General features: G+C 39.6%; 1 protein-coding gene and 1 long non-coding RNA gene across 4 annotated transcripts; one reads left to right on the plus strand and one right to left on the minus strand.

The window, feature by feature from the left end:
- Positions 1-798: 798 nt before the first annotated feature.
- LOC110364972 (uncharacterized) lies at positions 799-7,224 on the plus strand. Its single transcript, XR_002424105.2, has 3 exons — positions 799-932; positions 6,061-6,183; positions 7,022-7,224. It is a non-coding gene; the product is annotated as an uncharacterized LOC110364972 (long non-coding RNA).
- OC90 (otoconin 90) lies at positions 2,039-25,314 on the minus strand. Of its 3 annotated transcripts, none has more exons than XM_065054427.1 (16): positions 25,066-25,314; positions 23,814-23,909; positions 20,105-20,170; positions 19,832-19,891; positions 19,389-19,563; positions 15,793-15,905; positions 14,309-14,437; positions 12,813-12,854; positions 12,029-12,085; positions 9,421-9,471; positions 9,045-9,101; positions 7,001-7,150; positions 6,049-6,147; positions 5,098-5,272; positions 3,536-3,642; positions 2,039-2,726 (listed from the first exon to the last, which is right to left on the minus strand). In XM_065054427.1, exons 1-16 carry the CDS (start codon positions 25,091-25,093, stop codon positions 2,416-2,418), a joined length of 1,716 nt encoding a protein of 571 aa, XP_064910499.1. In that variant the 5' UTR covers positions 25,094-25,314; the 3' UTR covers positions 2,039-2,415. The 3 variants fall into 3 exon arrangements, with proteins under 3 accessions (XP_064910499.1, XP_064910501.1, XP_064910500.1); XM_065054429.1 differs by having other exon boundaries at positions 25,049-25,252; XM_065054428.1 differs by having other exon boundaries at positions 24,968-25,069.
- Between the last annotated feature and the right edge of the window lie 649 nt (positions 25,315-25,963).

Raw genomic sequence — 25,963 nt, forward strand, 5'->3', positions numbered from 1 at the left:
CTCAGAGGACCAACCAACTCACTTCTGGGACCACCGACCCATTTCTAGAACGATTTCATTAATTAGCATGAGGAGCGATCAGAGGGAGGAGAGGAACTGCCTTCTATCTCACATTTAAATGAACTAAAGTATAAAAAACTTCTCACTAGGGACACTAGTGTGAAGTTTCACCTCACCCACCACCAAAAGAGCTACAGAAATCATCACTGGATCAATGGACCGTTGGAGTGGTGAAATCTGATTTTTCTTATGGTATCTTTATCTCTTGTTTCTCTCTCTCTAACTTTATTCTGAGCACGTAACTTAATTGTGAGTTTTGTTGTTGAAGTCTTGTTAAATTTTGTGATATAGTTACAAACTTTTGCCAAGCCCCTATTCACTGTAGTTCTGCTGGGTTTAAGTGAATTCATGATTTAATTGAACCTCTTGAGTACTTGGCATGACTCCCGGTTACCATGCAGAGTATTTAAAAGTTAACTCTGCCCTCATCCCACTGAGCGGGACAGGACACGGTTACATGGTGTTCAAATCTTTTGTTCCAAGAGAGGGCTAAAAATGGGGGAAATTTGGAGTCTTTTTAATAAAAACATTTTGTTAAATCATTATATTGCTTTTTCATATATTTTTCCAGTTGACAGTAACTATTACAAGTATGCCTTTATTAAGCACACTGAAGCATTGTGAGAATTCGTAGAGACCTTTCTAGTTCCCTGAAAAAGTGAGACAGGTATGACTTGATCATCAAATCAATTAATAATTTGTTTCTGGATGTTGAGGGTCACACAAACAAATCTGACTTCTCTACATGACACTTGAACTTATCACGAACAACATGCAAAGCAGATAAACTTTGACACCAATGTCATTTTTTTTTCACCCTACTGTAGGTTTGCAGGCTCAGAATTGCACAACTCAGAATCCAAGTCTCTCAGGTAAGGCAGTACCCGAGTTTCTGCATTCTGCCATGGTTAACAACCGAAGATACCCTAAGTGGAAAGTAAAACTACCTTGTTCTGATTTCTGGTTCTAGTTTCTGAGATGCCTGGGAAGTTCTGCTGCGATGTAGTGCAGAACTGAACCTGAACTCTGAACTCAAAGGCGTTTGGGGTGGCAGGTTGTTGGTCTTTGTTTCTCTCACAAAGTCAGTCATGGAAGGTCAGCACAAAGGGGCCAATCAAGTTAAAATGATATGATTGCTTTTGATCAGCAAATCAAACCTTCAGTCTTACAATTAGATGTGTTTACAGAAGAAATACCTGATTAGTGTGGTTTTGATTTTCCAAATACATGCTCGGTGGAAGTGTGGAAATACCAGTAATCCTGTTTAATAATATGTCATATACCATGTGGGCAGGTCGCCTTCTGGGTTTAAGCCATGTATTTGCACTGTTGTGTGCTATACAACTAAAACATAATGAAAAAGACATATAAAGATTATACCTTTGTGTGCATCTTTTGTATCAGAGTAAGAAGGTTGCTAATGATTTTGATCCTAGCTGGGTTTTTTTGTTGATGGTGGTTGGTTTTGTTATTAGTAGTGATGCTTTAGTAATTTTATTTCTTATGGCAATGTTTTATGATCAAAACATAGTCTAAATTAGCACCTTATCAAGTAAAAGGATGTACACATCCTTTTATACTGCTGTTGTCTGATAAGTGGTGAACCTCATGAGTGAAGAACTTAAAAAGCAAAGAAACTTGGGTTCAGTAAAAAGCAAAAAGCGTTATTCCAGCTTTACATTGCATAGTTCAGAACACATTAGTTTTAGTTGATTCCAGGAAGCAGAACTTTTAAATTTATTCCCTTTAGCATCCTGAAGTCTCTCAAAACCGGAGATAACCATGCATAGTACACAGCTTTGGGGCAAGGAATGTGTCTTTTGCTGTCGTGATCTGATTGACCAGCAGAAACTCTGCAGGTTGAAAACTGCAATTAAATAAGAAGGGAAGAAGGAACTAATTTTTGTGTGATTACCTTAGCTTTTCTTTTGGGTGTTTCTTGATAAGCTCAGTAAAGTAAGAATGTCCACAAAAGGAGTTGGAATAGTTGCAGATTGGTTTAATTAAAAAACTGAAATACTTCATCACCATCAGCAAGATCCAGTCGGAACCAACTACCCAGTTAAAAAGTCAGTCTTCGATTAGAACAGCTTTTATATAGAAATCGAATGAAATTATACAGAACACTGTCAAATAATTATTTAAGGTAATATCTGACCTAAATAGATGATCCACAGTGCTGACTTCACTACGGTAAGGGGTTATACAGCCTAACATTTAATACCTAGTCTATGATTATGTCATTTATTTGCTGAAAGTCTAAGGCAGCGTGTAGAGTAATAAGGAGGAGTAAGCTACGCAGTGGCCGGCTGTGATTGTCTCCATGCTGTTTCTCACGTGCCAGGTGGTGTTTGCTTATCTCCCTTCACGTTGCCTGGTTCTGGAGTTTCCAACGGGACGGTGTGTCTCTCTCTTCCCTCTTCTTAGTACGCTCCACAGTGGACCTTCCTCCTCACTGCTCTCCTCGGAGCTGGAAATCCCCGCAGCTATTTCTGTGCCAACCTCAGGCCTTTCAGAAGGGTCACTTTGGCATAAGATTTTCTCCTCTTGGCACTTTTGCCCACGTGGAAACTTCAGGCTTTCGTTGTAGAACGCAGAAGCCATGCACTCGGCTGCGGTCCTGTCGCAAGCACACAGTAGTTTCTCACACATGCTCCAGCCAATACCTTAAAAATAACTTGCAAAATTAGTACTTGAAAGCAGTTACAATCAGTCAATGTGTAATTTGCCATGGGTAAGTAAGCTTTTGAAAATTAAAGTTTTCAAATCTGCATTGAATTGTAGTCTCCCAATTCACCTTTAATCGCGTAAATATAAGCCCGACACCAAGGTGCTGGGCTGCTGAGGGTCCAACCGGCTTTGGTTGAATGTGTGAATGTAAAAGCACCACCAACTGACTTCTGTCTCTTTAGTTTGGAGAAGATGAGACTGAGGGGTGACCTTATTAATGTTTACAAATACACAAAGGGTGAGTGTCAGGAGGATGGAGCCAGGCTCCTCTCGGTGACAACCAATGATAGGACAAGGGGTAATGGGTTCAAACTGGAACACAAGAGGTTCCACTTATATTTGAGAAGAAACTTCTTCTCAGTGAGGGTGACAGACACTGGAACAGGCTGCCCAGGGAGGTTGTGGAGTCTCTTACTCTGGAGACATTCAAAACACATCTGGACACCTTCCTGTGTAACCTCATCTGGGTGTTCCTGCTCTGGCAGGGGGATTGGACTGGATGATCTTTTGAGGTCCCTTCTGATCCCTGACATTCTGTGATTCTGTGATTTCTCAGCCTGCCCTGGTCACATCATACACAGTGGTGTAATAACCTTTATCTCAACTAGGAAAAAAATCTCAGCTTTATAGTAAACTAAGATTTTGTAAGCCATTTTTTTCTGTCTCCATACTCAGCTCTAGCAGGTCACAGGCATGGGGGCATTCAGTCTATAATACTTTGACAGGCTCTCAAACCCAAACTTACATTTTGGCTTGTGATCAAAACATACAACTTCAGATCTTGGACTTCTTTCTGTGTGACATCCAAGTTTCATAACTTGTTCCATACAACAGTGGTGAGAGAAGCAGCACCTAAAATAAAGAGTAGATGTAAATAAAAAATACTTATTCTTCCTGCATCTCGGAGATCTTGCTCATTATTTTTAGTGCCCATTAAAACTGAGACACTTTTGTTTTCATATAATGCAAAAATCTTTTCCATAAAGAAGAAGAAAAACACTCCATGCTGTTCATATTCTCCTCCTATACATGTTCTTACATTCACTACCTTCTTCCCAATTTCTTTGGTATTATATGTTTAACAACGCTGCAGTTTTTCAGGGTTCTTTGTTTTAATTTAAAGACATATAATTGCAACTGTGACCTAATCCTCTGTGAGAAGTGCCCTTAAGTGTCCGGATATTGTTGGCTGAAAATCTGAAAACTGCATCACAATAGCCAGACACTTGACTAACTTACATCTAGTGCACTTGATCATGCTTAGACAGTCCTATTTGTGTGCAAGTGTAGGAAGATTGTGAGCGCTGTATTCAAAGTGCTGTACTTAGACCTGTTGTGGCCCCAACTATTATGAACCTCCACACAGGGAGAGATTTTTTAGTTGCAAATGCGAGACTCTCAGAGGAGATTTCTTTACTTTAGTTGAATTCTCTGCATTACTCCAGAATTCCTCCTCTGTCAGCCGTGCTGTGACAGCACAGACTTGTCTATGACAGGTCTATTGGCTGCAGCTCAGGCGATACTTCACTCGAGGTTTCCTCTCTTCTGAAGGACAGTGCGGCACAGGTAGATGTTAAGTCTTCATAAATCACTTTCCAAACCACCCCTAGCCAAGTTTATGGCAACCCTTGTCCTCATCTATTTCCACATACTCTTCCTTCTGCTCCATTTACGTATCATTGTTCTCCTTTCATATTTTAATTAAGTTATAAAGTCCTCTCCAAAACGTTAATGCAATAATCATTTAGGTTGGAAAAGGCATTGAGTCCAACCATGTGTTTCAGTGACATTAGAGTAATTAAATTAATGTTTACAAATATATAAAGGATGAGTGTCAGGAGGATGGAGCCAGGCTCTTCTCGGTGAGAACCACTGATAGACAAGGGGTAATGGGTTCAAACTGGAACACAAGAGGTTCCACTTAAATTTGAGAAGGAACTTCTTCTCAGTGAGGGTGACAGACACTGGAACAGGCTGCCCAGGGGAGTTGTGGAGTCTCCTTCTCTGGAGACATTCAAAACCTGCCTGGACACCTTCCTGTGTAACCTTATCTGGGTGTTCCTGCTCTGGCAGGGGGATTGGACTGGATGTTCTTTTGAGGTCCCTTCCAATCCCTGACATTCTGTGATTCTGTAATTTCATGCTTTATGTATTATGTGTATATATATATATTTTTTTTTCCAAAGCATGGCCTAAATACAGATACATAGCTATACAAGGCCCAACAAAAGATATATTGGTCTTTGCTCATCCATAGGCACCCCACTAACACCCACAGCTAGCGGCAGATTCTAGAAGGGCCCACACCTGTCCAGTGCATCAGTAGGATAACCTCTTCCTTCTTGGCCACAGTAGCAACCATAAGACTCAAATTCCTCTGGGCATCGCTCGGTTAAGCAGAAGAGCATTTCTCCCAGCTGGGGCAGCTCCCTTTTCACTCTTCCATTTCCTCTGTCTTGCAGAAAGGTTAATCGCTCACATACTGTAAAGCAAAAAAATACTGTTTGACACATCATGTTTTCACTGGTTGGGGGCTCTCTTGCAATTTTAGAAGTATTTTTAGAGCTATCAGAAGCTTTTAAAGACAGCATTTATGGACTGTGTTTCTTAGAATACTATAGAGCACGACAGCAGCTGGTATTTTACAATCAGATTTTCCAGTTTGACAGAAAGCCAAGTTGATTCTTCATGTCTGCGTTGTTCCTGCTCTGGGACTGCTGCTCTTCATTGGGGAGCCTAAAAAGATGGGACAGTCCATGAGTGTGGATTTTACAGCAGGGGCAGGTCTGAAATGTCTTGGGATCTCTGTGAACTCTGGGCCAGAGCTGGAACAGAATCAGGAATGGTGAGAAGAGGTTGACTCCGGCAAGACCTTGGCAAAATGTCAGAGTGAGGAGCAGGGGGAGTTCCTTTTGTTGCTTCTGCTGCTTGTAATATAAAGTAACTCAAAACACAAGAGGAGACATTCACTGAGCTCATTTTAGATCTTATACTATAGGAAAAGTGTACTTATAACCTAATAATAAATAATTTCTGTAAGTGTTAATGATAACACATTAGTGGAAGAGGTTAAACTGTTGGAAGCTTTTGCAGATGATGGCAACTCCTGTTCTTATAAACACCAACCGATATGTGCTTGTCTAACTGGTTTAGAATAAATATAGTCTCTATACATAGTATACATTTACCTCCTAATATAGAGGTACCTGAATATTTTATTAGATATAACTGAAAACAAAACAAAACAACTTCATTTACCTTTTACTGCAGGTTCATTGGGTTCCCTGTCAGGCGGTACCAGCTCCAGGATGATTCCAGAAGAAGTTGTGCTCTGGCCACCACTTGCAGGACTTGTCTCTGGAGATGACATATGGATAGGTTAGACTTGCAAAGGTAGAACAAACTTTTCTTTCAGTATTGTGTCCAAAAGTATGTATTCTGAACCACAATCAGTTGGCAGTTTTCTAATATTTGTTTGATTCATAGCTGGAAGATCATTCGCTAACGGTTAGTTAAGCTTTCCTGGCCAGTGTTTGATAGTGAACTGTCCTTTCCAGTGCACTCAGTGTTGTGCACCCTGTATTCTATGTAATCTATCCAGATGCCCCTCAGTTCCAGCAGGACAGGGAACTGCTGGAGAGAGTCCAGCACAGAGCAACAAAGATGATGAAGGGAGTGGAGCATCTCCCTTTTGAGGAAAGGCTGAGGGAGCTGGTGCTCTTTAGCTTGGAGAAGAGGAAACTGAGGGGTGACCTCATTAATGTTTATAAATATGTGAAGGTTGAGTGTCATGAGGATGGAGCCAGGCTCTTCTTGGTGACAACCAATGATAAGACAAGGGTCAGTGGGTATAAACTGGAACACAGGAGGTTCCACTTAAAGATGAGAAGAAACATCTTCTCAGTGAAGGTGACGAAACCTGGAACAAGCTGCCCAGGGAGGTTGTGGAGTCTCCTATGCTGCAGACATTCAAACCCACCTGGACATCTCCCTGTGTAACCTCATCTGGGTGTTTCTGCTCCAGTGGGGGGATTGAACTGGATGAGCTTTCGAGGTCCCTTCCAATCTCTAACATTCTGTGATTCTGTGATTTAGTGTGAAGATGATGTTATTCTACATATCTATGAGAAATGCTGAATACTCAGATAGCTGTGCACAGGAGTAGGGGAGTCCTGTAAGTTAGAATAGGTGTAATTCCATTTTTGCTTGCCTTTTCCCTTTGTCCTTGCAGATGTGCTGGCAGAAGTGTTCTCAGTGGGGACAGTTTTGACTTGCATTGAGTTGGTATCTCGCAGGAAGGAAGCTGGGGAGGTGGTTCTCTCTTCCACTGGGACCACGACTTCCATAAATCCATTCCCTTCTGAATAAGCAGAAAGAGGATAGTGGAAGAAGACATGGAGCAACCAACAGCAAGATTTTCATTTTAGATAACAGGTCAGAGAAATATCCTCAGGCAGAACTCGTGTGCACTGATGTTCATAGAGAAGAAAGAAACCAAAATGAAGACTGGAAAAGCAAAGAGTACCCACACTGGTAATTTCTTCACACTTCTTGCCCTTCAAAATAAAAGATTCTGATTAAAAAGAACCGGTACAACTACTGATTACTTTGTTATATATATATATATGACATGCTGAGATAAACAGCTGTGCCCATTGCGGAAAATCATATGGGTTGCTGATTAGTCAGCTGTCCTGAGAGATAAGTGCAAGTGACATGACATTTGAGAGTAAACTGATAAAAAATAAAGTGTCCATTCACATGAGGTACCAAAACTGACAGCAACAAGGAAGGTAGAAAATTATTTAACTGATGCTGAGTTTGGCAACTAAGGATTTACTTCATTGTAACCAAGCAAATATTAAAGGGAAAATACATCAGGGATGAATAGAAACATAATTTTAAGGAGATTCTTTATCCTAAAAGTTAAATTGGTATTTAGTTTTAGATTATCTGAAGCTTTATTCTTGAGCAGGAATGTTTTGTTTGATTTGAGGATTGCTTAACTTTTTTATTTCATTTTTTAATCCTTTTTAATATAAAATAACCCATAAATGAAAACACTGTTATTAAATGGAAATCAAATAGTTTCATTTTTTTTTTCAAAATGTCAATATGAGGAATGTGGCATTTAACAAACAGAATATTTTGAAAATACCAGTCAACATGTGTTTCCACATTTTAAAGCCTTTCCTTTTAAATTCCTTGGCTGAACTTATTAATTGGATTAAACTCAAATCTATTAAATTTGTCCCTCTGAAGTTCTGGTTTTATTATGTATTGAAAATAACCTGTCATAGGATAAAAGAATAGATAAAGAAAAATGAAAGGACTGCTAAGAACACGAGGAAGCCCATTAAAGGCTGCAGAATGGGATCAATAGCAACACATTAGTTTTAACAGCTCAGCAAGGTGCACATTTTATGCCGCTTTGACAGTGATGTGTTGAAATGAAAGCGATTCCTGTTAGATGTAGGAAATAAGACTGGAGTTTGGGAAATTCTGCACTTGGCTAAGCACAGATATTACAAATAATCTTCCAGGAGCAATGCAGACCCACACACAGATTTCCTGATACATTCAGGTTAACAGAGGAGAACATTTAGTGATTTTTGATCACTCTCTAGTGCAGCAATGCTGGATTTTTGTGTTGGGGTGGGAGACATGGGTCCTGTCCAGACAGTGTCATCAGGGTTAAAAAGTGACTACTTTCTGCTCCCCATATTCGGTGTTCTTTGACATTTTTCTGGTGCATTTTAGTCTGCCTGGACAATCCTTTCTAAAAAAAAAGGGGCCACTGAAAACTTGCAGTTCTACCAAAGTGCTCCACTTCTCGCTGTAGCCACCGGTGGGGCTGCACTCAAAGCGATAACAACTGCAAAAGCTGATGTAAATGTTAGACTGGGAAAGAATTCCATTAAATTCTGTATAATAGAGGAGAGGCAAAATCAAAATGAACACTTCTGGCAGCAGATGTTATGAATGTAATTTAAAGGACTAACCATTATATTGGAAAACCTTATGTGAAGAGGCTTTCAGAAATACTTGCATGGGGAGGGCAAATGAATAGCCGGAGGCAATGAACAGCTAATATTTCTCAGTCTGGTTTTATTGTTTGTGTTTCTGCTATCTGACCCTGATCTAAATTTGATTCTCCAAGGTCCCTGTCGCCATGCATGGGGTTTTAACCGTGACGCTTTTAGACGCAGCACTGCTGTGTCAGTCAAAGGAAAAGGAAAGTCAGAGTCACTGACCTTTTATCGAGGGGACGGGGGGAGCAGGAGCTGTACCTCTGTGGTCACTTGTGGTACCTGTATGAAAGACAGTGGCATTGTGGCAGTGATCTACCTGCTGTATGTCTGCAATCCATTTCTGGAGTGACTTATACTGAAAACATCATAAAGCTTAACCAAACATCACTATTAGCCCTGTTTTATAAGGAAGGTAATTAGGAGAAACAGGGGGGGTTTGCTGATATGCAAGTCAGCAGAAGGACTAGAGATATTTTCCAGAAATGCTAAGCTGTGGTTTTTTTGCCTGTGACACCACTGAGCTTCACAAACCAAAATCTCATTTCACTTGGAGCCAGAAGTGCCTGATTCATCAACAAAAGAATAATGAGACTCTTACCTCTGGCTTTGGAAGTCCCCAGGACCATCTCACTGGGCTCGAAAGAAATCACTGTTGAAGACAGAAAATGTAGGCTCAGAAAACAAGTTGTCAGCACAGACTCTTATGAAAAGTCGAGCTGCTAAAGAGAGATTTTTCAGCAAAACAGGAAGACTCAGGCATTTCAGATATAGAGATTGGCCTTTTTCTCAGCAGTGCAGTGATTGTTGTAGACAAAGTGACACTGATCAAATAATCTCACTGCTGTGTTCAAATAATGTGCTTTACACTAACAAAGGGGCAGCATAAATATGGTAAATTCAATAATAAATCCATTTGAGAGGCAAATACTTTAAAGACAAGTCTAGAATCTCACTGTTGTGCACAGAATGATGCCACATTTCTTGTGAACACCTTGTATTTGCCTATGTTGAAAGTCAAGTGTGGACAGGCAGCTACAAGCCTAAATACTTTCCTAACCTCTTATTTATTTATTTACCTGATAAACTTATTTTCATTTATCACCAGCTACATTTTGATAAATTATAAGCATACATTATATACAAAAAGTCATCCTGCATCTTTTGGTCTATTGTTAGGATGTTGTGATGTGAGGAGGAACGTCTTCACCTTCGAATGAGTTTCTGAGTAGAACTGAGCTTTTGACTTAGTACAGTTCCCACAGCTGTCAATGGTGAAGCTCCTCTGGGTTTAAATGGGGAAGCAGACGGTTAAATGGTAAATGGTTCTCCAAATATTTCCTTAAAAATCTGACTGAATATGTTACGTGATACATTTTCAGCTTTCTACAGTTGCTAATACAGGTTTTTGTCGGTTGGCAGTATTTCGAGCCTTATGATGACGCTCTTTGGAGAGCATGAGTAATCATGATCATTTTTTCAAGAAGTAAAGGATTGTCACATATGTACAAAACACAGGTGCACTCACTCCTTTAGGAGTTGTCAGTTTTGTATTACCGAGCCTCCCAGAAGCAGCTACAAAAACATGAACCAATACTGGAGCTGTTGTTACATGAAAACAAGAAATATCTGGTAAAAAAACCTCACCACCCTGATACACTCAGCATACTTTTCAGATAGACACCCCCATGCCTGTGGCACTTAAAAAAATATTAATAATAATAATAATAAACTGTTAAAGTCTGAAATGTTGTTTCTGAAAACAAAACAAAACAAAAACACAAAAAAGAAGAAGGAGAAAACAAAGAAAAATATTTCCATGTGGTTTTGCATTATTCGAGGTTCACACTTAGGGCAATGACTTACTTTGAGAAACACAGAGGAGCACACTACTGCTTGAAACCAAGTTCCTGAGTTCCCAAAAAGTGGAGCTTTCCACCTCTCCCCACCCCTACAAAATAACTCCTGAGTTTCTCTGAGTTGAGCAGTGGTTTAGTCACACCCATCCCCTGATACAGTGCACATTCATAGAATTATAGGATAGTTTGGGTTGGAAGGAAGCTTCAGAGCTCATCTAGTCCAACCCCCTGCAATGAGCAGGGACATCTTCACCCAGATCAGGTTGCTCAGAGCCCCTTCCAGCCTGTCCTTGAATGTCTCCAGGGATGGGGCATCTACCACGTCTCTGGGCAGCCTGGGCCAGTGTTTCACCATCCTCATTGTAAAAAATTTCTTCCTCATGTCTGGCCTGAATCTTCCCTCCTTTAGTTGAAAATCGTCACCCCTTGTCCTGTCATAACAAACCCTGATAAAAGGTCTTGTGTCCTTGGCAGATAGGAGGTCTCTCTACATGGCAGTGTGGCTTCGCTTGTGATGGGTCCACACTATAATAGTGCATCAGCTAAACTGGACAGTGGATTGTCCAAGACTGGTCTCCTTCCCCATTTAATTACTGTATGACTTGGCCCTCACTTACTAGGTGTGTCCTTCTGAGCCATCCAGGGCTTTGGATGACTTCTCTCCATGACCTCTTGTGTGGTCGTGCACACATGCAGGTAGGAAGAGAACAGTTTTCTGGTGCTGCAGCAATGAGGTTTTGCAAGCATGCATTCCTAAATAAGATAGACATTGATTGTAGCAGAAAAAGCGATTGTCAGAAGAATCACTTGTCCTTGTGATTTAGGAGCTCACCTAGAAGGCACCAAAGTGAGAACTCCAACCTGGATCTCTGCACTGCAAGTAAATCACCGAACTACTGGCTTATGTGCAGCAAACTAAGCTCAAATTTTCCTCATGCTACCACTTGATCTTGTGTAATTAAATGTTTCTCTAAAGACAGTAAATAATGCAATTGGCTGTGGGTCCAGCAGTTGGCACCCACACAGCACGTCTCTGCCAAATGGCTCACCTCTGTTCCTGTGGGAAAAAAAAACAAATTAAAAAAGGTCTATTTTGAATAAAATAGGTTTTGTTACAGAGTGCTCATTCTTAACCCTTGGAATACTTACTGTAAACACTGGCTGAGTGAGCTCATTGCACAAAATTGCACCTTCTCATTCAGTCTTTAATTCAATCACCAAAACACTACATCTACTTTTATACCAGTCTTTTTAGAAGAACAGGAAGAAAGCAAACAGCTGATATTTGTATTTTATTCTTTCAGCTTTTGGGAGCTGGAAACAATGCTGTTTGCACTATAAGTTGCAAACCTTCTTCCATGGATGCAGTTGCAGCCAGTGTTTTGACCATCCCATGATGAAGGAATTCTGCAAAAATAAAACGATCCTTACCACAGAGAGTCTTGATGCTCATTAGACAGAATGTTGGCATAACATTATCAAAGTCATCAGACTGGAACTTATTTCTAAATACTACTGCTATTATCCTTTTTGTAAGGTTATTATATGAGACAAATATAGTAAATAGAATGCTAAATATCAATAATTATGGTAACAGTATTAAAATTCTGCCTTAGTATTTATTCACTGCTGATACTAAATTCTACTCAGCAATGAACAGTATACAATAAAAGAGCCCTCAATCTCTATCACAGACTTTCAACCTAAATGAGAGAAACTGGCTAGCAATCAGCATTATTAAAATTCTGTTTCAACAGGTACTTAAATATGTGGCTTTTATTGAAGATATGAGGACAAGAATTAAACATTCAAACATAAACTTAAATCCAGATGCTTAGCTAGGAATCTTGCTGAAGAAGGGCCTTAAATGTGCATGCAAAATAGAAAGGGATCCATTTCAAAATACATTAAAAATGCTTTTATTGTGTTTCTTCTTATTTCTAAGTGGGATCCAGGTTTCTCTTATGATTTTTTTCTCACAACAAAGAGTCATTTGGCTGAAATTTTCCTATGCACCCGTGTAAAAGCTTATCACAAAAAATGGTACTTTAGCTTATTAGGCTTTTTTTCCTCTTCTGAGTACAAATTTATTTTAATGTATTCCAGTCAAAGAATTACAGCGATAAGGACATACCCTCCATGTGAAGTGTCGTCGTCTCCCTCTGGCTGGTTGTTTCTGAAAAGAAGAAAGCTCTCTGATAGATTAAGGTGTGAGAAGGGTGTTTGTCACTGCTTAATCTAAATAGTACAACAACAAATTAGGAGTTAATTTACCTTATTCCTATTAAAGCGAAGGTTTAGGTAAATGTATCCCCATTTGATTCAGATATTTCTCTGTGACTAAGAATCTACCAAAATCCTTTTCCTAGAAATCTGTCAGATAGTATTATTATTATTATTATTATTTACTTTTTTCAAAGCTTGAACTGCACAGAGCAGCTACATGGAAAGATAATAATACGAGTGAAAACCAAATAAAAATATTTCATTCAAAGGATTTTTTTTTTTCCCATTAAGTAATATAATCAGGAGCCTAAAATTAGTGGAGCTATTCAATGAGCTAAAATTGAATCTATCTTTGTCAGCAGTGGTAAAACCAGCATGATTTTCTTGTTAACACCTAACAATTTCCCCTTTATTTGTAATGTGTTGGAACTGCAACACTTTATATGAGAGCCATCTGATCCCAGTGAAAGATTACTGGCTTACACAAGAAAGTTTTCTGGCTTTGGTGCTAACTTTCCTGTGGCATTTTATAGATGTGTATATCTGTACTTAGCACTGGGGTGTGTGATTATGATCCAAGGGATTAGAAAAGCTAGCATTGTTTTTCAGGTTTGTCTCAGCTGAGCAGTTCAAGGGTTCTCCCCCCATTCTGTGCTCTGACTGCAATCCATATGAATTAAGTTTTTAATCCAACCCTGTTGCCACAGGACAGGTGGTCAGTTTTACAAGGCTGTAATTTCAGCTACAGAGCAGAAATCGGTGTATGACAGTGGAGATAAATAACCCTTTCATCTTTAGAGAGCATATTGGCTTTCAAGATGGAAGCCAAGTAACAGCAGAGTATTTTTGCTTTTACAGGTATATTTTCCATGATTTAAGGGAAGATTTGAACTAACAATGTTTTGGCATTTTGGCTTTCCTGCTAGTGACTTCATCCCAAGTATCACCCCATCACTTAGGCTGGCAAGAGCCTCACAAGGTTGGCAGAAGCCTCCTGAAAGAAAGTTTCTTCATGTCTAGATGGAATTTTTGTCTCTGAACTCCTGTCTTGATCTCACGTAGCTCCAGGAAGAGTCTGGCTCCGTCTTCTCTACATGCTCCACTGGGCACTGAGGACAGCAAAAAGATCTCCCCTGGGCCTCCTCCTCTTTCATCATGTGCTCCAGACACCTCACCAGCTCAATAACCTCTCCTGGACTTACTCCAGTAGAGCAATTAGTCCACCTTCTTCTCTCTTGGTGTTCACTTGAGTAAATGAAAAGGACGCACCAAATGGGGAATAGAACAGACTGCCAGAATTAGTGCAGATGAGCACCCAGCTACTGCTTCATTCTCCTTGGGTCAAATTTGATGCCAGCAGAAAAACTGGCAGGAGGAGGCAGTCGATCAGATCTTTATTATTACCTGTAACAGGAGATGGGCAGAAGGAAACATCCAGCCCATTCAAGGAAGAGTTAATATGTGCGTTCACAAAGCATTCAATGGCATCTTTGTCACAGTTGCAGAGGAATTGTTCACAGGGATCCCCAGACTCTGGAAATAAAACAAAAATCCAGACAAGGTACTATTGAAATATGTTTTCCACCTCCTGCTTTTTCTTCCATGTAACATTTGTATCTACATTCATTAGTGCAAGCTCATTTGTGCTGTGCTTCTTTACGTTAAATGCATTCAAGTTTCATAGTTCCAAACAGTTTGTTTTTGAAAAGCCATCCAATGTAGCCTGGCACAGCTAGCTACAGACTTCTTGCCTGTGCTGGGGCTTTGCTGTGTCTAGCTTTTCCAGGGAAAACTTAATCCAGTTGATACCAAGTTTGACAGCTCACAGACTTCATTACAATATTCCTCCTACCCTCTAGAAGTCATAGTCCACAAGCCAAGACCTTCATGTAAGATGTGTTTTGCTCCTTATAAAGGATATGAAACTTTTTCAGAGGAAATACTAATTTCCCACTTCAAAACCTTCTGCCTTTCAGGGTTTTGAAAAACATTGACCTTTCAGACCTGTCACACTTATATTTCACATTTTCGACAGGGACTATTCTTTTTTTTTCTTTTTCTTTTTTTAGTTTGAACAAAATGTTTTCCAATTACTAAGCATGGAAAGAGCTAGAAAAACACCGCTCATGTTTAAATACCCTTGGATCTTTATATACTGACCTAAAATGCAAAATTGGTTTCAATTTGAAACAAGGAAGGAAATTGGATGGTTGTTGCTTAAACAAGCGGCCAGAGTATTGATTTGGGCATTTTGCTCCCCTTTGCTGGTATCCTCAAATCATTGTCTAGCATGTGGTCTTCTCTGAGAGCCAACACTTTCTGAGAAATTATATACAAATCGATGAGGCATTAAAGAGCCCCACTTCATGCTTGCCAGGACTGTATGAGATTTACATGGAAAAGCTCCATAACAGTACAATCTTTGCCCTCATTGGTGATACTGCTGTGTCTGAGAAGTGTATATGACCCTGTGAACAAAGAATTTGATTCTTCCAAGTATATAAAAATCAGGCTTAGAAGTTTCAGAAGGGAATAGTTTTTCAGGTCTTTCCCCGCCATCCACTGTATTTTTGATGTCTGGAAATATCTCAAGCAATGCTCAGTGGTCCTGCAAAGTCAGGAAAACCTCAGCAAAAGGCTCCTTGGTGGAGGAGCCTTGGCAAGTTTCTAGTTATTTGACTTCAGTTTTCCTGCCCAGTTGGGCCTTGTTGCCTCCATGGATCTACATTTCCATTCATTGCTGAGCAGAACACTTAATCCCTTAAAAAATCCATATGTGGAGGTGGTTTCTGCTTAATTAATGTTGGACTTTTGATAAATAGACCAGAACAAACTTCTTGGTTATGGTAAGGTTCCAGTGTTACGCTCTTGCAATAGGTTAATCTTACCACAGGACAGGTTTTCAGTAGAACAGCTGATGTCTGTAGAAATCTTTGATGGGTCCCATGCGCACTCCATCTCAATTGCTTCCTCGTAGCATTTACGGTGCTGGAAACAGCAGCTTAAGAAATGGAATAAAACTAAGTTCACAATATTTAGTTTCAGTTCAAGATGAGACTGCAATGCTTTCATGTCAGTCTTACACAAGAAGATAAAAGATACCAAAAGAGAAAAAGGGATACTCGGTGTGGTCCCTAGACACAAGAAAGGCTGAGTACTGCTTTTCCCTGAGCCAGTCTAGTGGGATAAGTACAGCTGGGTACAAAACTTGGTGGTGGGAGCAGATCTGTATGCTGTGGGAGACCACACATATCTCTCCTGCCGTGGCACCCAAGTTGTTACAAGGACTCTACAGGCAGTTTAAATGAGAAAACCACTGTTAGTGCCCACATACCCACCCATAGCCACGTTATCCCACTGCCAAACTGCCACACAGCCCCGCGCTGGAGGTCTTGGCCCCAGCCCTTCCACAGCATTTCTCACTGCAGATTTGGAGAACTATGCAGGACCCAGAATGTGTGGAGGGTTGATGTCTCTGCAACGCCTCATGAACTCCTGCGTCTCATCAGGACTGTATAAACACGTGTGGTGTTATACTCTGCTTCTTGTACCTTCTCTTCTATGCAACATTCAGGATCAAAATGCACCACTTAGCCAAGGGAAGTGGCCATGAAACACATTTCTCACACCAGAGTAACGCAGCTTTCTCCTACCATCACACAACAAAGGCAGTTAGAAACCTTGTGTTTCCCTTCACCCCTGCTGTCATGCAAACCCCGAATGCCTGCATGGCCATGTTGCCTATGAATAGCAATGGAAAGTCAAATAAAACAACAAGCTCTTCAGCAATCCTCTCTTCAATTGTTTTTGAACAGGCAAGACAGCTACTTCTATATTACAGCAACATCTGTGTGCACTGACATCTGCTGTAAATGAAAACAGTAAAACACTAGTAAAACAGTCATCACTTACTCCATATAAAATTATTACATAAATTAACCAGGGGTTTGCTGTTAGAATTAGATAGAAATAACCTAATTTCAAAGAAATGGGCTCAGGACATAGGTCTGTTATTGAATTGCCGTTGGTCTTGACTGTGCCAAATACAAAGATGGGGGCACTCAAAGAAAGCACCTGCTGCCAGGAAGGTTTAACTTGTGATACACAGTGTAAGGAACTGATTTTAATGAAGCTCATGTGGGTTTTTCATTAAAGAAACAGTGAACATGTTATTACACATCACCCACAGCCCTGCTCGTGCACTGAACCCACCAGCAGACAGGAGCAATCCTGCACTGATTAGATCAGGAGAAAACACCTGCCCTTTGCAGGCTCCCTTCTAGGATACTCATTCACTTTCCCCCTTCCTATGTTTAAGAAGCATTTAATATTTAATCACTTATTATGTGAATACTTAAAATAATTAATTTGTCCTCACAACCAGGGAAGTGGTCCAAATCCTAACTGCAATCAGACTTTTCATTTGGTGAAGGACATCAGTGATGAGATTTGCTCAGGTTTGCCAGATCAGAGCTCACAAACAACATCATCCTAGCAGGCTGTGGGCAGGTTGGAAGCAGGGAGTGATTAACTGCATGAAGATACTACACGAAGTGTGCAGCTGTTGGCTGAATTTATTGCTGTTCAGCTGTAGAGGAGGTGAGTTTTCGTTTGTTTCCCAGGAAATGTTGAAAAACATCAAAGCGTTCCTTTCCCCACTTGTTCTGATGAAGCTTTAAAGCCCAATTTCTTGCACTCCAGTGTCTCTGCTGCCTGTTAGTGGTTCTGCTCCCTGCTGTAACCTGGACTAGGAAGCCACAGGAATGTATTGAACAAAGGTGGGGGCAAATAACATCCAACAGAAAGGCCCTGATGGTCGCTCCACACCACTAACGGTACTGTGCCTTGTTTCAGAGTTGAGGCTGAAGTTTGTAAGCTCCATCAGGAGCAGGGTTTTAAACACATAGATCATGAAATGTCTCAAGACCCACTCTTGTCTCTGCCTGAGGTCTAGTGAGGAGCCCACACCTGAAAGCTTCTCTAGCTGTGTAATTAGTTTAATACAAACATCCTGCAGTTCTTGCTTGTTTAGAGCACCACAATTACATTAGTACTTATGCAACAGTTAACCACAAAATGTACTTACCTTCCCTTTGCAAGGAGAACAGTGTAAGATATAGGTTGTCCTCTGGACATGCTTATCTTTTCCCATGGACTATGGAGATAGACTAGGCTCCTAATTTAGGTGTGACAACTGGCTACTCTGGGAAAAGGTTGACCTTATGGGCACAAACATTTTCCAATGCCTTAAAAAACTACAGTGAGCTAGATGCTCAACCCTTTTTCATGGAACGGAAATGGCAGCGACAAAATCCAAGGTTTGCAAAACTAGTTTCTAAGAAATAAAATTCTGGAAAAATTGCAAAACTGTGGGAACCACGTCTGGGAAAAACACGTAGAAGCCACCTGTTTGGAGGTTTTCTGAAATCAGTGTCAGTGGCAAAGTAATAATTTGTTTCCATTTAATACAAACCAGAGTGGGGTTGCCATGCTGCTAAGGAAACCTCACCGCAAGACTGCTAACCAATTTGAAAACACAAAATTACTCTGCAGCCTTTTCTCAGGACAAACCAGCTGATAGATTGTTCTGTTGTTTCTGTATTTGTGCTGCTCTGCATTAAAATGAAGCTGAGTGAAACAAAAGCCCAGGGTTTCAGCTCTTCAGGTGTCAATCCATTGAACTGACTTGATCTCTCATTTAGCATCTCATCATGATTGTTCAGAAAACATTTCACCATAAGTCCCATGGCTTCCAGTAGCAGGGTTAGATCTTGATTTTCCCAGCCATCTCATGATAGAAAGGGGATGGATTAATTTCCACCTAGCTACAGGCATTAGCCCTTTCTGAACCATTGCTCTCTTCACTCAGGTAATTATTACACTACATTATTGGAAAATACTTCTTTTCTATTTAGAAATGAATGGATCTTGATTCTCTTTGAATTTGTTTTCCCACCTCCTGAACAGCCATTTGATTGTCCTGAGATTACATCTTTTCTCACAAGCCCAATCAGGATCTGGGGCAGTTTCCCTCCAAAGCACAGACTGGAGTTTGGATGGGTTCATTCCTGGTGTGTGGTACTGGGAAGAGCCATCAAGCTGCATTGTTCTCTGTGCCCGGTCCTCTGCTGGCATATGACCTCAGCATGCACACAGGTATTTGGGGCAAGACTTAGTTAACATCCTATCTGCTGTTATTTAGTTAATATCCTATGACTTGAAGTCATTCTGAGCTCTAACCTGATCCTCTTGATGCTTATATGCCTCCGAATGCCAACATTTCCATTAAAGTCCACTATTTACTTACATTACTGATGTATTACACAGTTCCCAATGCCAACAATTTAGTAAGCTGGGACTCTGCTTTTATCTCTAGGATGGGAGTGTTCCTCTACATCGTAGCACTGGGAAATAGAGACTCTTTAGCTATGAGGAAAAAGAAGCAAGTCAGGGCAGAAGACAACATCTCATGGATAAGACTTACTTATCAGCTTCATCCACGGGGAGTCCTTCCATCTCAAACCGGCAAGAGCAACCATAGTCTTCAAAATCCCTGGGACAAAAACCAGTACGGCACTTCATTTTGTTCACAAAGTTGAGCAGCGCAGGGAAGTTAGTGAAGATGGACTGTAACCACGTGAAGTGAGAACCCAGGCAGTCTGGAAAGAGAACAGCCATAAAATACATGGTAAACAGAGGTGAACTGTGTGTGTGTCATACATGGGTGATGTTCATGAGAATGCGGAGCCTAAACAAGGCATTAACATGGGAGCATTGAGCAATTCTTGACACTCAGCTGTATTTAGTATTGTGGTAGTCATTGGAGAAATTTACAGCTTAAAAAATGCCCATTCCTTTTCAGTATATAAAAACAAACTCCATGGGATTTCTATTCAGTGCTCAAGTACAACTGGAAAACATACTTACCAAAGAATAAGGTGACACTTTCCACATTTTGAAAAACTCCATTGAAGAATGTGGCATTGTCTAAATGAAAAATAAAAAAAAGCCCAACACACTTCTTTTAAAAATAGAATGTGACAAGAACTGTTCCCAGACTGTCCCCAATCTTTCTTCATTTGTCAAATCAGTCTGAGGTCAGAGTTATTTAGCTATTTGCTAAAAGCGCATTCCCTGGAGTACAGCTGATTCCCCACTGCCATGCAATATAATAGAAAGTAAAGCTTAAACCATTCTTACTCAAGATTCTTTCAGGTGTGTCAAGAAGCTCTGGCAGAAATGCTGGTGGCTTCAATTCTTGGCCACCTACCTCAGCAAACAAATTTAAAAAGAAAAATATTGAAAAAAAAATGACAACAACATATACTTCATTATGACACACACACCGCAGGCCTTTTAAATACTTTCCTACACTAACAAACTGATATATCAAAGTTGTGAAACACTTGCTTAACTCCTTCTGCACCCAGGAACACATCAGGAATGTGATGGGAAGTCACACAGTCTTCTGCTTAAAAGTCAGTCCTCTGTTAACTTGAGGAATTGCTAGTGAGGATATGGTAACTCTGGTGTTCTTTTGCTCTTCTGAACAGTAACGCTCACTGAAATAATTCAGTAGAATTGTATAAAATTGGTTTAGTTGCCCAGCTAGTTGCATTGTCCCAAATGTTTCTACTCTGTAACCATGTGCCCTCAGATCTTGGTGAAGAGTTCTGAGTCTATATTGCCTAAAGCCTTATTACCTCTCCTATCACTATTTCTAAAGCTTTTTATGTTTGTTTTTGTTTGTTTGTTTGTTTTCTTTTGAAGATGCTGTGGTATATTTTTCACATCTTTATTTTTTCCATTTCCCATGTCCTGAATTGGGGCAAAATCTGACACTTGTTCTCTCCCTTCCCATTTTTTCCTTGTTCTTACATTCTGCACAAATTTAGGAGAGAATATGTTTCTTTGGATTTATTTAAACTTGATTTTTTTTTTTAATGATAACAAGTCAAGGATATATATTGGCTCAAAGATCTAAAAATGGAAGAAAAAGGTACTGTTAAATTAATGACATAGCTTATGTCTCAGAACAACTGACATTGGGAAAGCTGTCCATTTTCTCTGAGAAAGAGCTGACAATTCTCTTGCTAATCTGTTGCATTTTCCTGTGATAAATAGGGGTGTAAGAGTAAAGCCAAGTAGTGGGTGTTTTAAATATAAGACTTTATGTTTAGCAAAATATTAAGAAAAAACTCAGACTTTGGTTTAGATTATTAGCCTTCTCAGAATGCCTACAACTTTTGTAGAGTGAACAAGATGTTCATGATAACAGTCATACACCTCCAGCAACTCATTTGTTACGTTTAGTGGCAGAATATGGGTATGGGATTGAGGGAGGTAGGAAGAGGTGCTTCCTCTTATGTTATTCTTTTCCTGAAAGTCTTGGTCACAATGAAATCTTTCAGATGAACTGCAATCCATCAGAAGTGTCCTTCACTGCAGCAGGTCTGAGGGAAACAGACTACTTTCTAAACACCAGGAAAGGTTTCTCAACAAAGGCTGGTCTTTTCACAGAACTGGAACAAGTCTGTTGAAAGCTTGATAGCTATGAGAAATTCAAATTCAAGTGAAATAATGATGTGCCTTGCAAAATAAATTGCATTGACTGCTATATACTCATACACATGCTTACTAAAGAAAACCTGCCCTTTGTTTTCTAGCTTAAAGCCTTGTATTTCCTCTGCAGTCACAAGCATCCTTCCCCCAAGTAATATTCTATCAAGAATATTACTAGAGCCAGGTTTTGACACATTACTACTGCATCTTGAGCCAGGTTTTGACACATTGCATAACACCATGGCTCAGGCTTGGTGTCTGTTGATAAATAGCCCTTTCAGCAAAATTTTGGAAAACATGAAAATCCCTTTGGATTGAAATAAGGCAGAGGAGAGAATTGATAAAGCCACATCACAGAATCACTGGAAGTTGTGATTGTTTCAGCATCCTTCACTTGCACCTAGTTCTTCTCAGCAAATTTAATTTGCACACACCCAATTAACACATAAATGTTTGAAGTTCCCCTGGAGAAAAAATCTCTACCAGCAGCTTGGTAAACCTTTGGCTCTTCTAATCCTTTCATTGTGAAGAACGATATTTCTAGTTGTCACTAAGATCAGTGAACCAATGTTTGCTAACAAGAGTACTTAATTTTGTTCAAATTGTGGGGGGAGAGACAAAGAGAAAATGCTTTCTGGATGAATTATTCTCTTTTCTTATTTTGCAGTTATGTTTTTCAGGGCTATCAGTCCTATATCGTTCCCTGTATAACCAGTGGAAGATTGCAGCGCAAAAATCAGTCCTTCAAGCCTCAGAAGACCCTCGGGAGGTCAACTTCTCTTGCCTTACTCTAAAACCTGCAAGTGACTTGGCATGTGTCCTGAGGAGACTTGTATGATACAGCAGTTCTTGGGCTTTACGTTGTTTTCCTTAGCCACAGAATTTGTTCAGATGCATATAAAAATATTTCTGGACTGTGTCTGTGATGTTGCTACCCTGACAACGGTTTTCTGAAATGTTATCTGAAAAAAACCCGTCAAAAGCATCAGTGCACCTCCAGTTGTTTTTTGCAATCATGGCTAATTAAAATGTCATAATCTAGGGCATGGATGCAGCCACTGTAATTCTCAGGGAGCAGAAGTCTTGATCGTGCCAGGAAAAGTCAGGGTGCAGCAAATCCAACCTACTTGATTTATTCAAGGTAAATCACATCAGCTCCTTACAAAAATGCCTGTTCATGCACAGATATTTGCTTCAGTCTCAAAGCAGAGATCAGCAGAATAGATCCCACATAAATATAAATCAATAACCCTTTCTAAACCTAAAAATGGTAACATTTTAAATCTTTGTGCTCAGATTGTGCTTAGCTGGGGGAAAATAATCTAAAACTGTGGGAAGGCCTTTTGAGGTTTTGGGGAAATCTCATTCAAACATTATGTCAGAAAAAATTATGAGTATCCAAGTATTTCTGAGTGCACTAAATATTATTGATATCTATAGTGCTCTTTACATCTGGGTACTGAATCGCTCTTTATTTTTTATGAGTAAATAGTGTAGGTATTTTGACATTCTCTATCACTCCAGCAGGAAATGATGATGTTATTACTGATTTCTATTCACATAGAAGGAGTCCTATAGTTCAACACCAATATGTTTTAGCCCACGAGTTTTGTGATAGACCTGTTTCTTCAATGACTTATAACACATGCAGCCCCTTAGAAGAGAGGCAAGTGGTGAAGTTAAAGTAGGTCAGTGCAGAGTTTTGTCTATGCCAAGGTACTGAGATTTCTTTTCCCATTAGAAATAACCCCATGGAGTCACCAGAAATGGCGTTAAACCTTCTAAGAGCTCTTGTCGTCACCTACCCACTGCTACTTTTAATGGCATTCCTACACAGTGCACGGGCTGCAGAAGTTTGAAATGTTTGCCCATCCCTGTCACTGAGAAGCTCATTCATCCATAACGATAAAATCCAAAGAGTCATATGAAGACAAGAAGCCTATTCAAAGCAAAATTTGAAAGAGGAGCTTTAGGTGAACACGAGTTATATTTCAGGATGCACTGAATGGTTTGGAGAATTTAGACAATACACATGTATTTAGTGAGTAGAATCTCTTAAATGTAATTTGTGACTTTTTTAGTTTAAATGACTTAAGTAATGACCAGCTGCTAGCAGAAAGGAAGATGCAATTTCTTTGTTATATTTGTAACCCCACTAAATATTTCTATCCTTCACTACAAGTCCTGAGAAAAACATGTTTTTTAACTACTCTGTAGTTTGGGTGTTGAACAATTAGGTTGGAGGGGACAGAAGGTCTGCTTCTAAATGGTTGTTTCCAAATACACGTAGCTAAAACAGTATTTAGGAATAAATGTCAAATAATAGTAAAAATACTTGACCACTTACCGCTACACAAGATCATTGACATAGACACCAGCAGAATTACAATCATTTTTGATTTAATCCAAAGAAAATAAAAAGTCACACAGTGGACTGGTATGCCTGGTGAGTTAAGTAAAATATTAGGCAGAGTGTTATCTCTTGAATCTGAGAGTGAGAAGATATCAGCTTAGAAAACAATTTTTTTGTAGCCCAGCCATATTTCTGCTTGATGCAATGCAATTTTTACCCTTATCATAGTAAGCACACATATTACAGTAAATATGAGCCTTATACATGCTCCAGATTTTATCAATGCCCTCTTTACACTTGACTAAAAATATTTATTTTGACATTGCTTGAGATGAGTCAACAGGCTCCACCAAAGCGTCATAGACAGGGAAAGTCCATCTACCAATAAAATGGTATACTTCAAGTTTCCTTTGTCTTTCAACCAATTTTCACAGCTTACTTTATCTAACAGGATGTTTAAATAATTCTTCACATTATGTTTAAATGCAGATATTGTGAAACACTGTGTAAATGAAGAGACATTCTGGGATTACTTCTACTGAAGCCAGTTAATCTGCAATCCATTATAGGAGATCGCTTCACATCACAAAAATCACTCCTATTTTGTAGCCAAAAATTTTCTCTAATGAGTGTTGAGGCTGATCTGACATATCAAAGATTTTCCTAACCATAAACACTGTGTTTGGAGAGCTTCAGGTTCTAGATGTGCTTGTCCTTACAGAAATGTGTATAAAGATTTATTCTGAAGGTAAAAGCCTTGCACTACTATTCATTAAATGACAGAAAATAGATTTGTTTGAACTACAGTTACAGTTTACCTTAAATTTAGAATTATTTTCAAAGTCAGGCATGTAATTTTTTACAGACAAATAAATGAACGTTTATTTATCAGTTTTCAAATATGTATCTACTGTTCATTATACGCTTCCCTAGATACAAGGTCAAATATTACATTCATTTATATTAAAAAGTCTTGCAATATTTCTTCACGAAGTGAGGTTATAAGTCTAACAGCTCTAACTATCTGTAGTCTACTACCCAAATCTCTTACCTGCACATTAGTCTACAACTCCACAGTCCCAAATAGCTCATTCTACATTGTTTTCTTCCTGATTCCCATATTATAGAGTACATCTAGAAAAGCTTACCTTGAGGGATATTATTCAAAAACAGTTGGATGGAGGACAAATGGATTTCACCAAAGTCAGTGCTAAGTTATTTATACTCACTTTGATATATAACTCGCCCATGTGATCACTTCCTTTATCAAACATACTTCAACATTAATTAATTAATCCTTCCATGAGATTCCTTAGAGTCATTATATCCACAGTGTACCACAGTGTATCTTAGTAATATAGCTCCAGCCATGTAAAGGGTCTATACTGAGAAGTCTATTCTGCAGGTGAATTCACCGTATAGTAACTTTCCCTAATACTCTTGGCTGTAATTAAATAACAATCATCTCATTGTTCTTAATCGCTCACTAAATCTCTGGGGCATATGAATGTGGCTTTAATAGTTTAGCAAAAGGTAGTGTTCAGTGATGAAAGATGAGTGAAAATTTATACAGCTTTTAACACTGGCATTCCTCAGGGCTGAGATGTCTGCTCCCGTCTGTCCATGGTGGCTTTGATCCAAAGCTGAGTGAAATCCAGGGGAAGGTTGAGTCAATGAGCTTTGGGAAGGCTTCTTCTCATCAGGAAGGTGAACTTTCTGTGAGGGTCAGACACAACTACCCTTCAAAGATGCCATCAACAAAGGAAAACTCTCCACTGAGTTTTAGCATGGAGAAGTGAGAAATCTGACAAATTCGGAATTGTAAAAATACTTACGTGGTTAAAAGGCTTGGCTCCTCCAAGGTTGTGTGAACTACATTGGCTTCAGAAAGGCCTTTGACACTGTCCCCCTTAAAATTCTCCTAGGAAAGCTGATGATATATGGGCTGGATGGGCCCAGTGAAGTGGATTGAAAACTGGCTGAGTGTCCCAGAGCCTCATGATCAGTGGCGCCAAGTGAAGTTTTAGGTCAGTGACTAGAGTTGTCCACCAGTGGTTAATACTGGGTTCAGTCTTGCTTAACATCTTAATTAAAGATCTTGGTGCTGGGGCACAGTGCACCCTCAACAAGTCTGCAGATGACAC

The sequence above is a fragment of the Columba livia genome, chromosome 2 (genome assembly GCF_036013475.1).
Source record: "Columba livia isolate bColLiv1 breed racing homer chromosome 2, bColLiv1.pat.W.v2, whole genome shotgun sequence".
Lineage (NCBI taxonomy): Eukaryota > Metazoa > Chordata > Aves > Columbiformes > Columbidae > Columba > Columba livia.

Bases quoted from the DNA above. Each gene is read 5' to 3' on its own strand.
- OC90 (XM_065054427.1), bottom strand. From the start codon at position 25,093: ATGTTTGATAAAGGAAGTGATCACATGG. The intron at 23,910-25,065 runs GCGAGTTATATA...TTAACTCACCAG, and splicing joins TAAAGGAAGTGATCACATGG to GCATACCAGTCCACTGTGTG. The intron at 3,643-5,097 runs GTGTGGGCCCTT...TCTTTATTTTAG, and splicing joins CCTACTGATGCACTGGACAG to GTGCTGCTTCTCTCACCACT.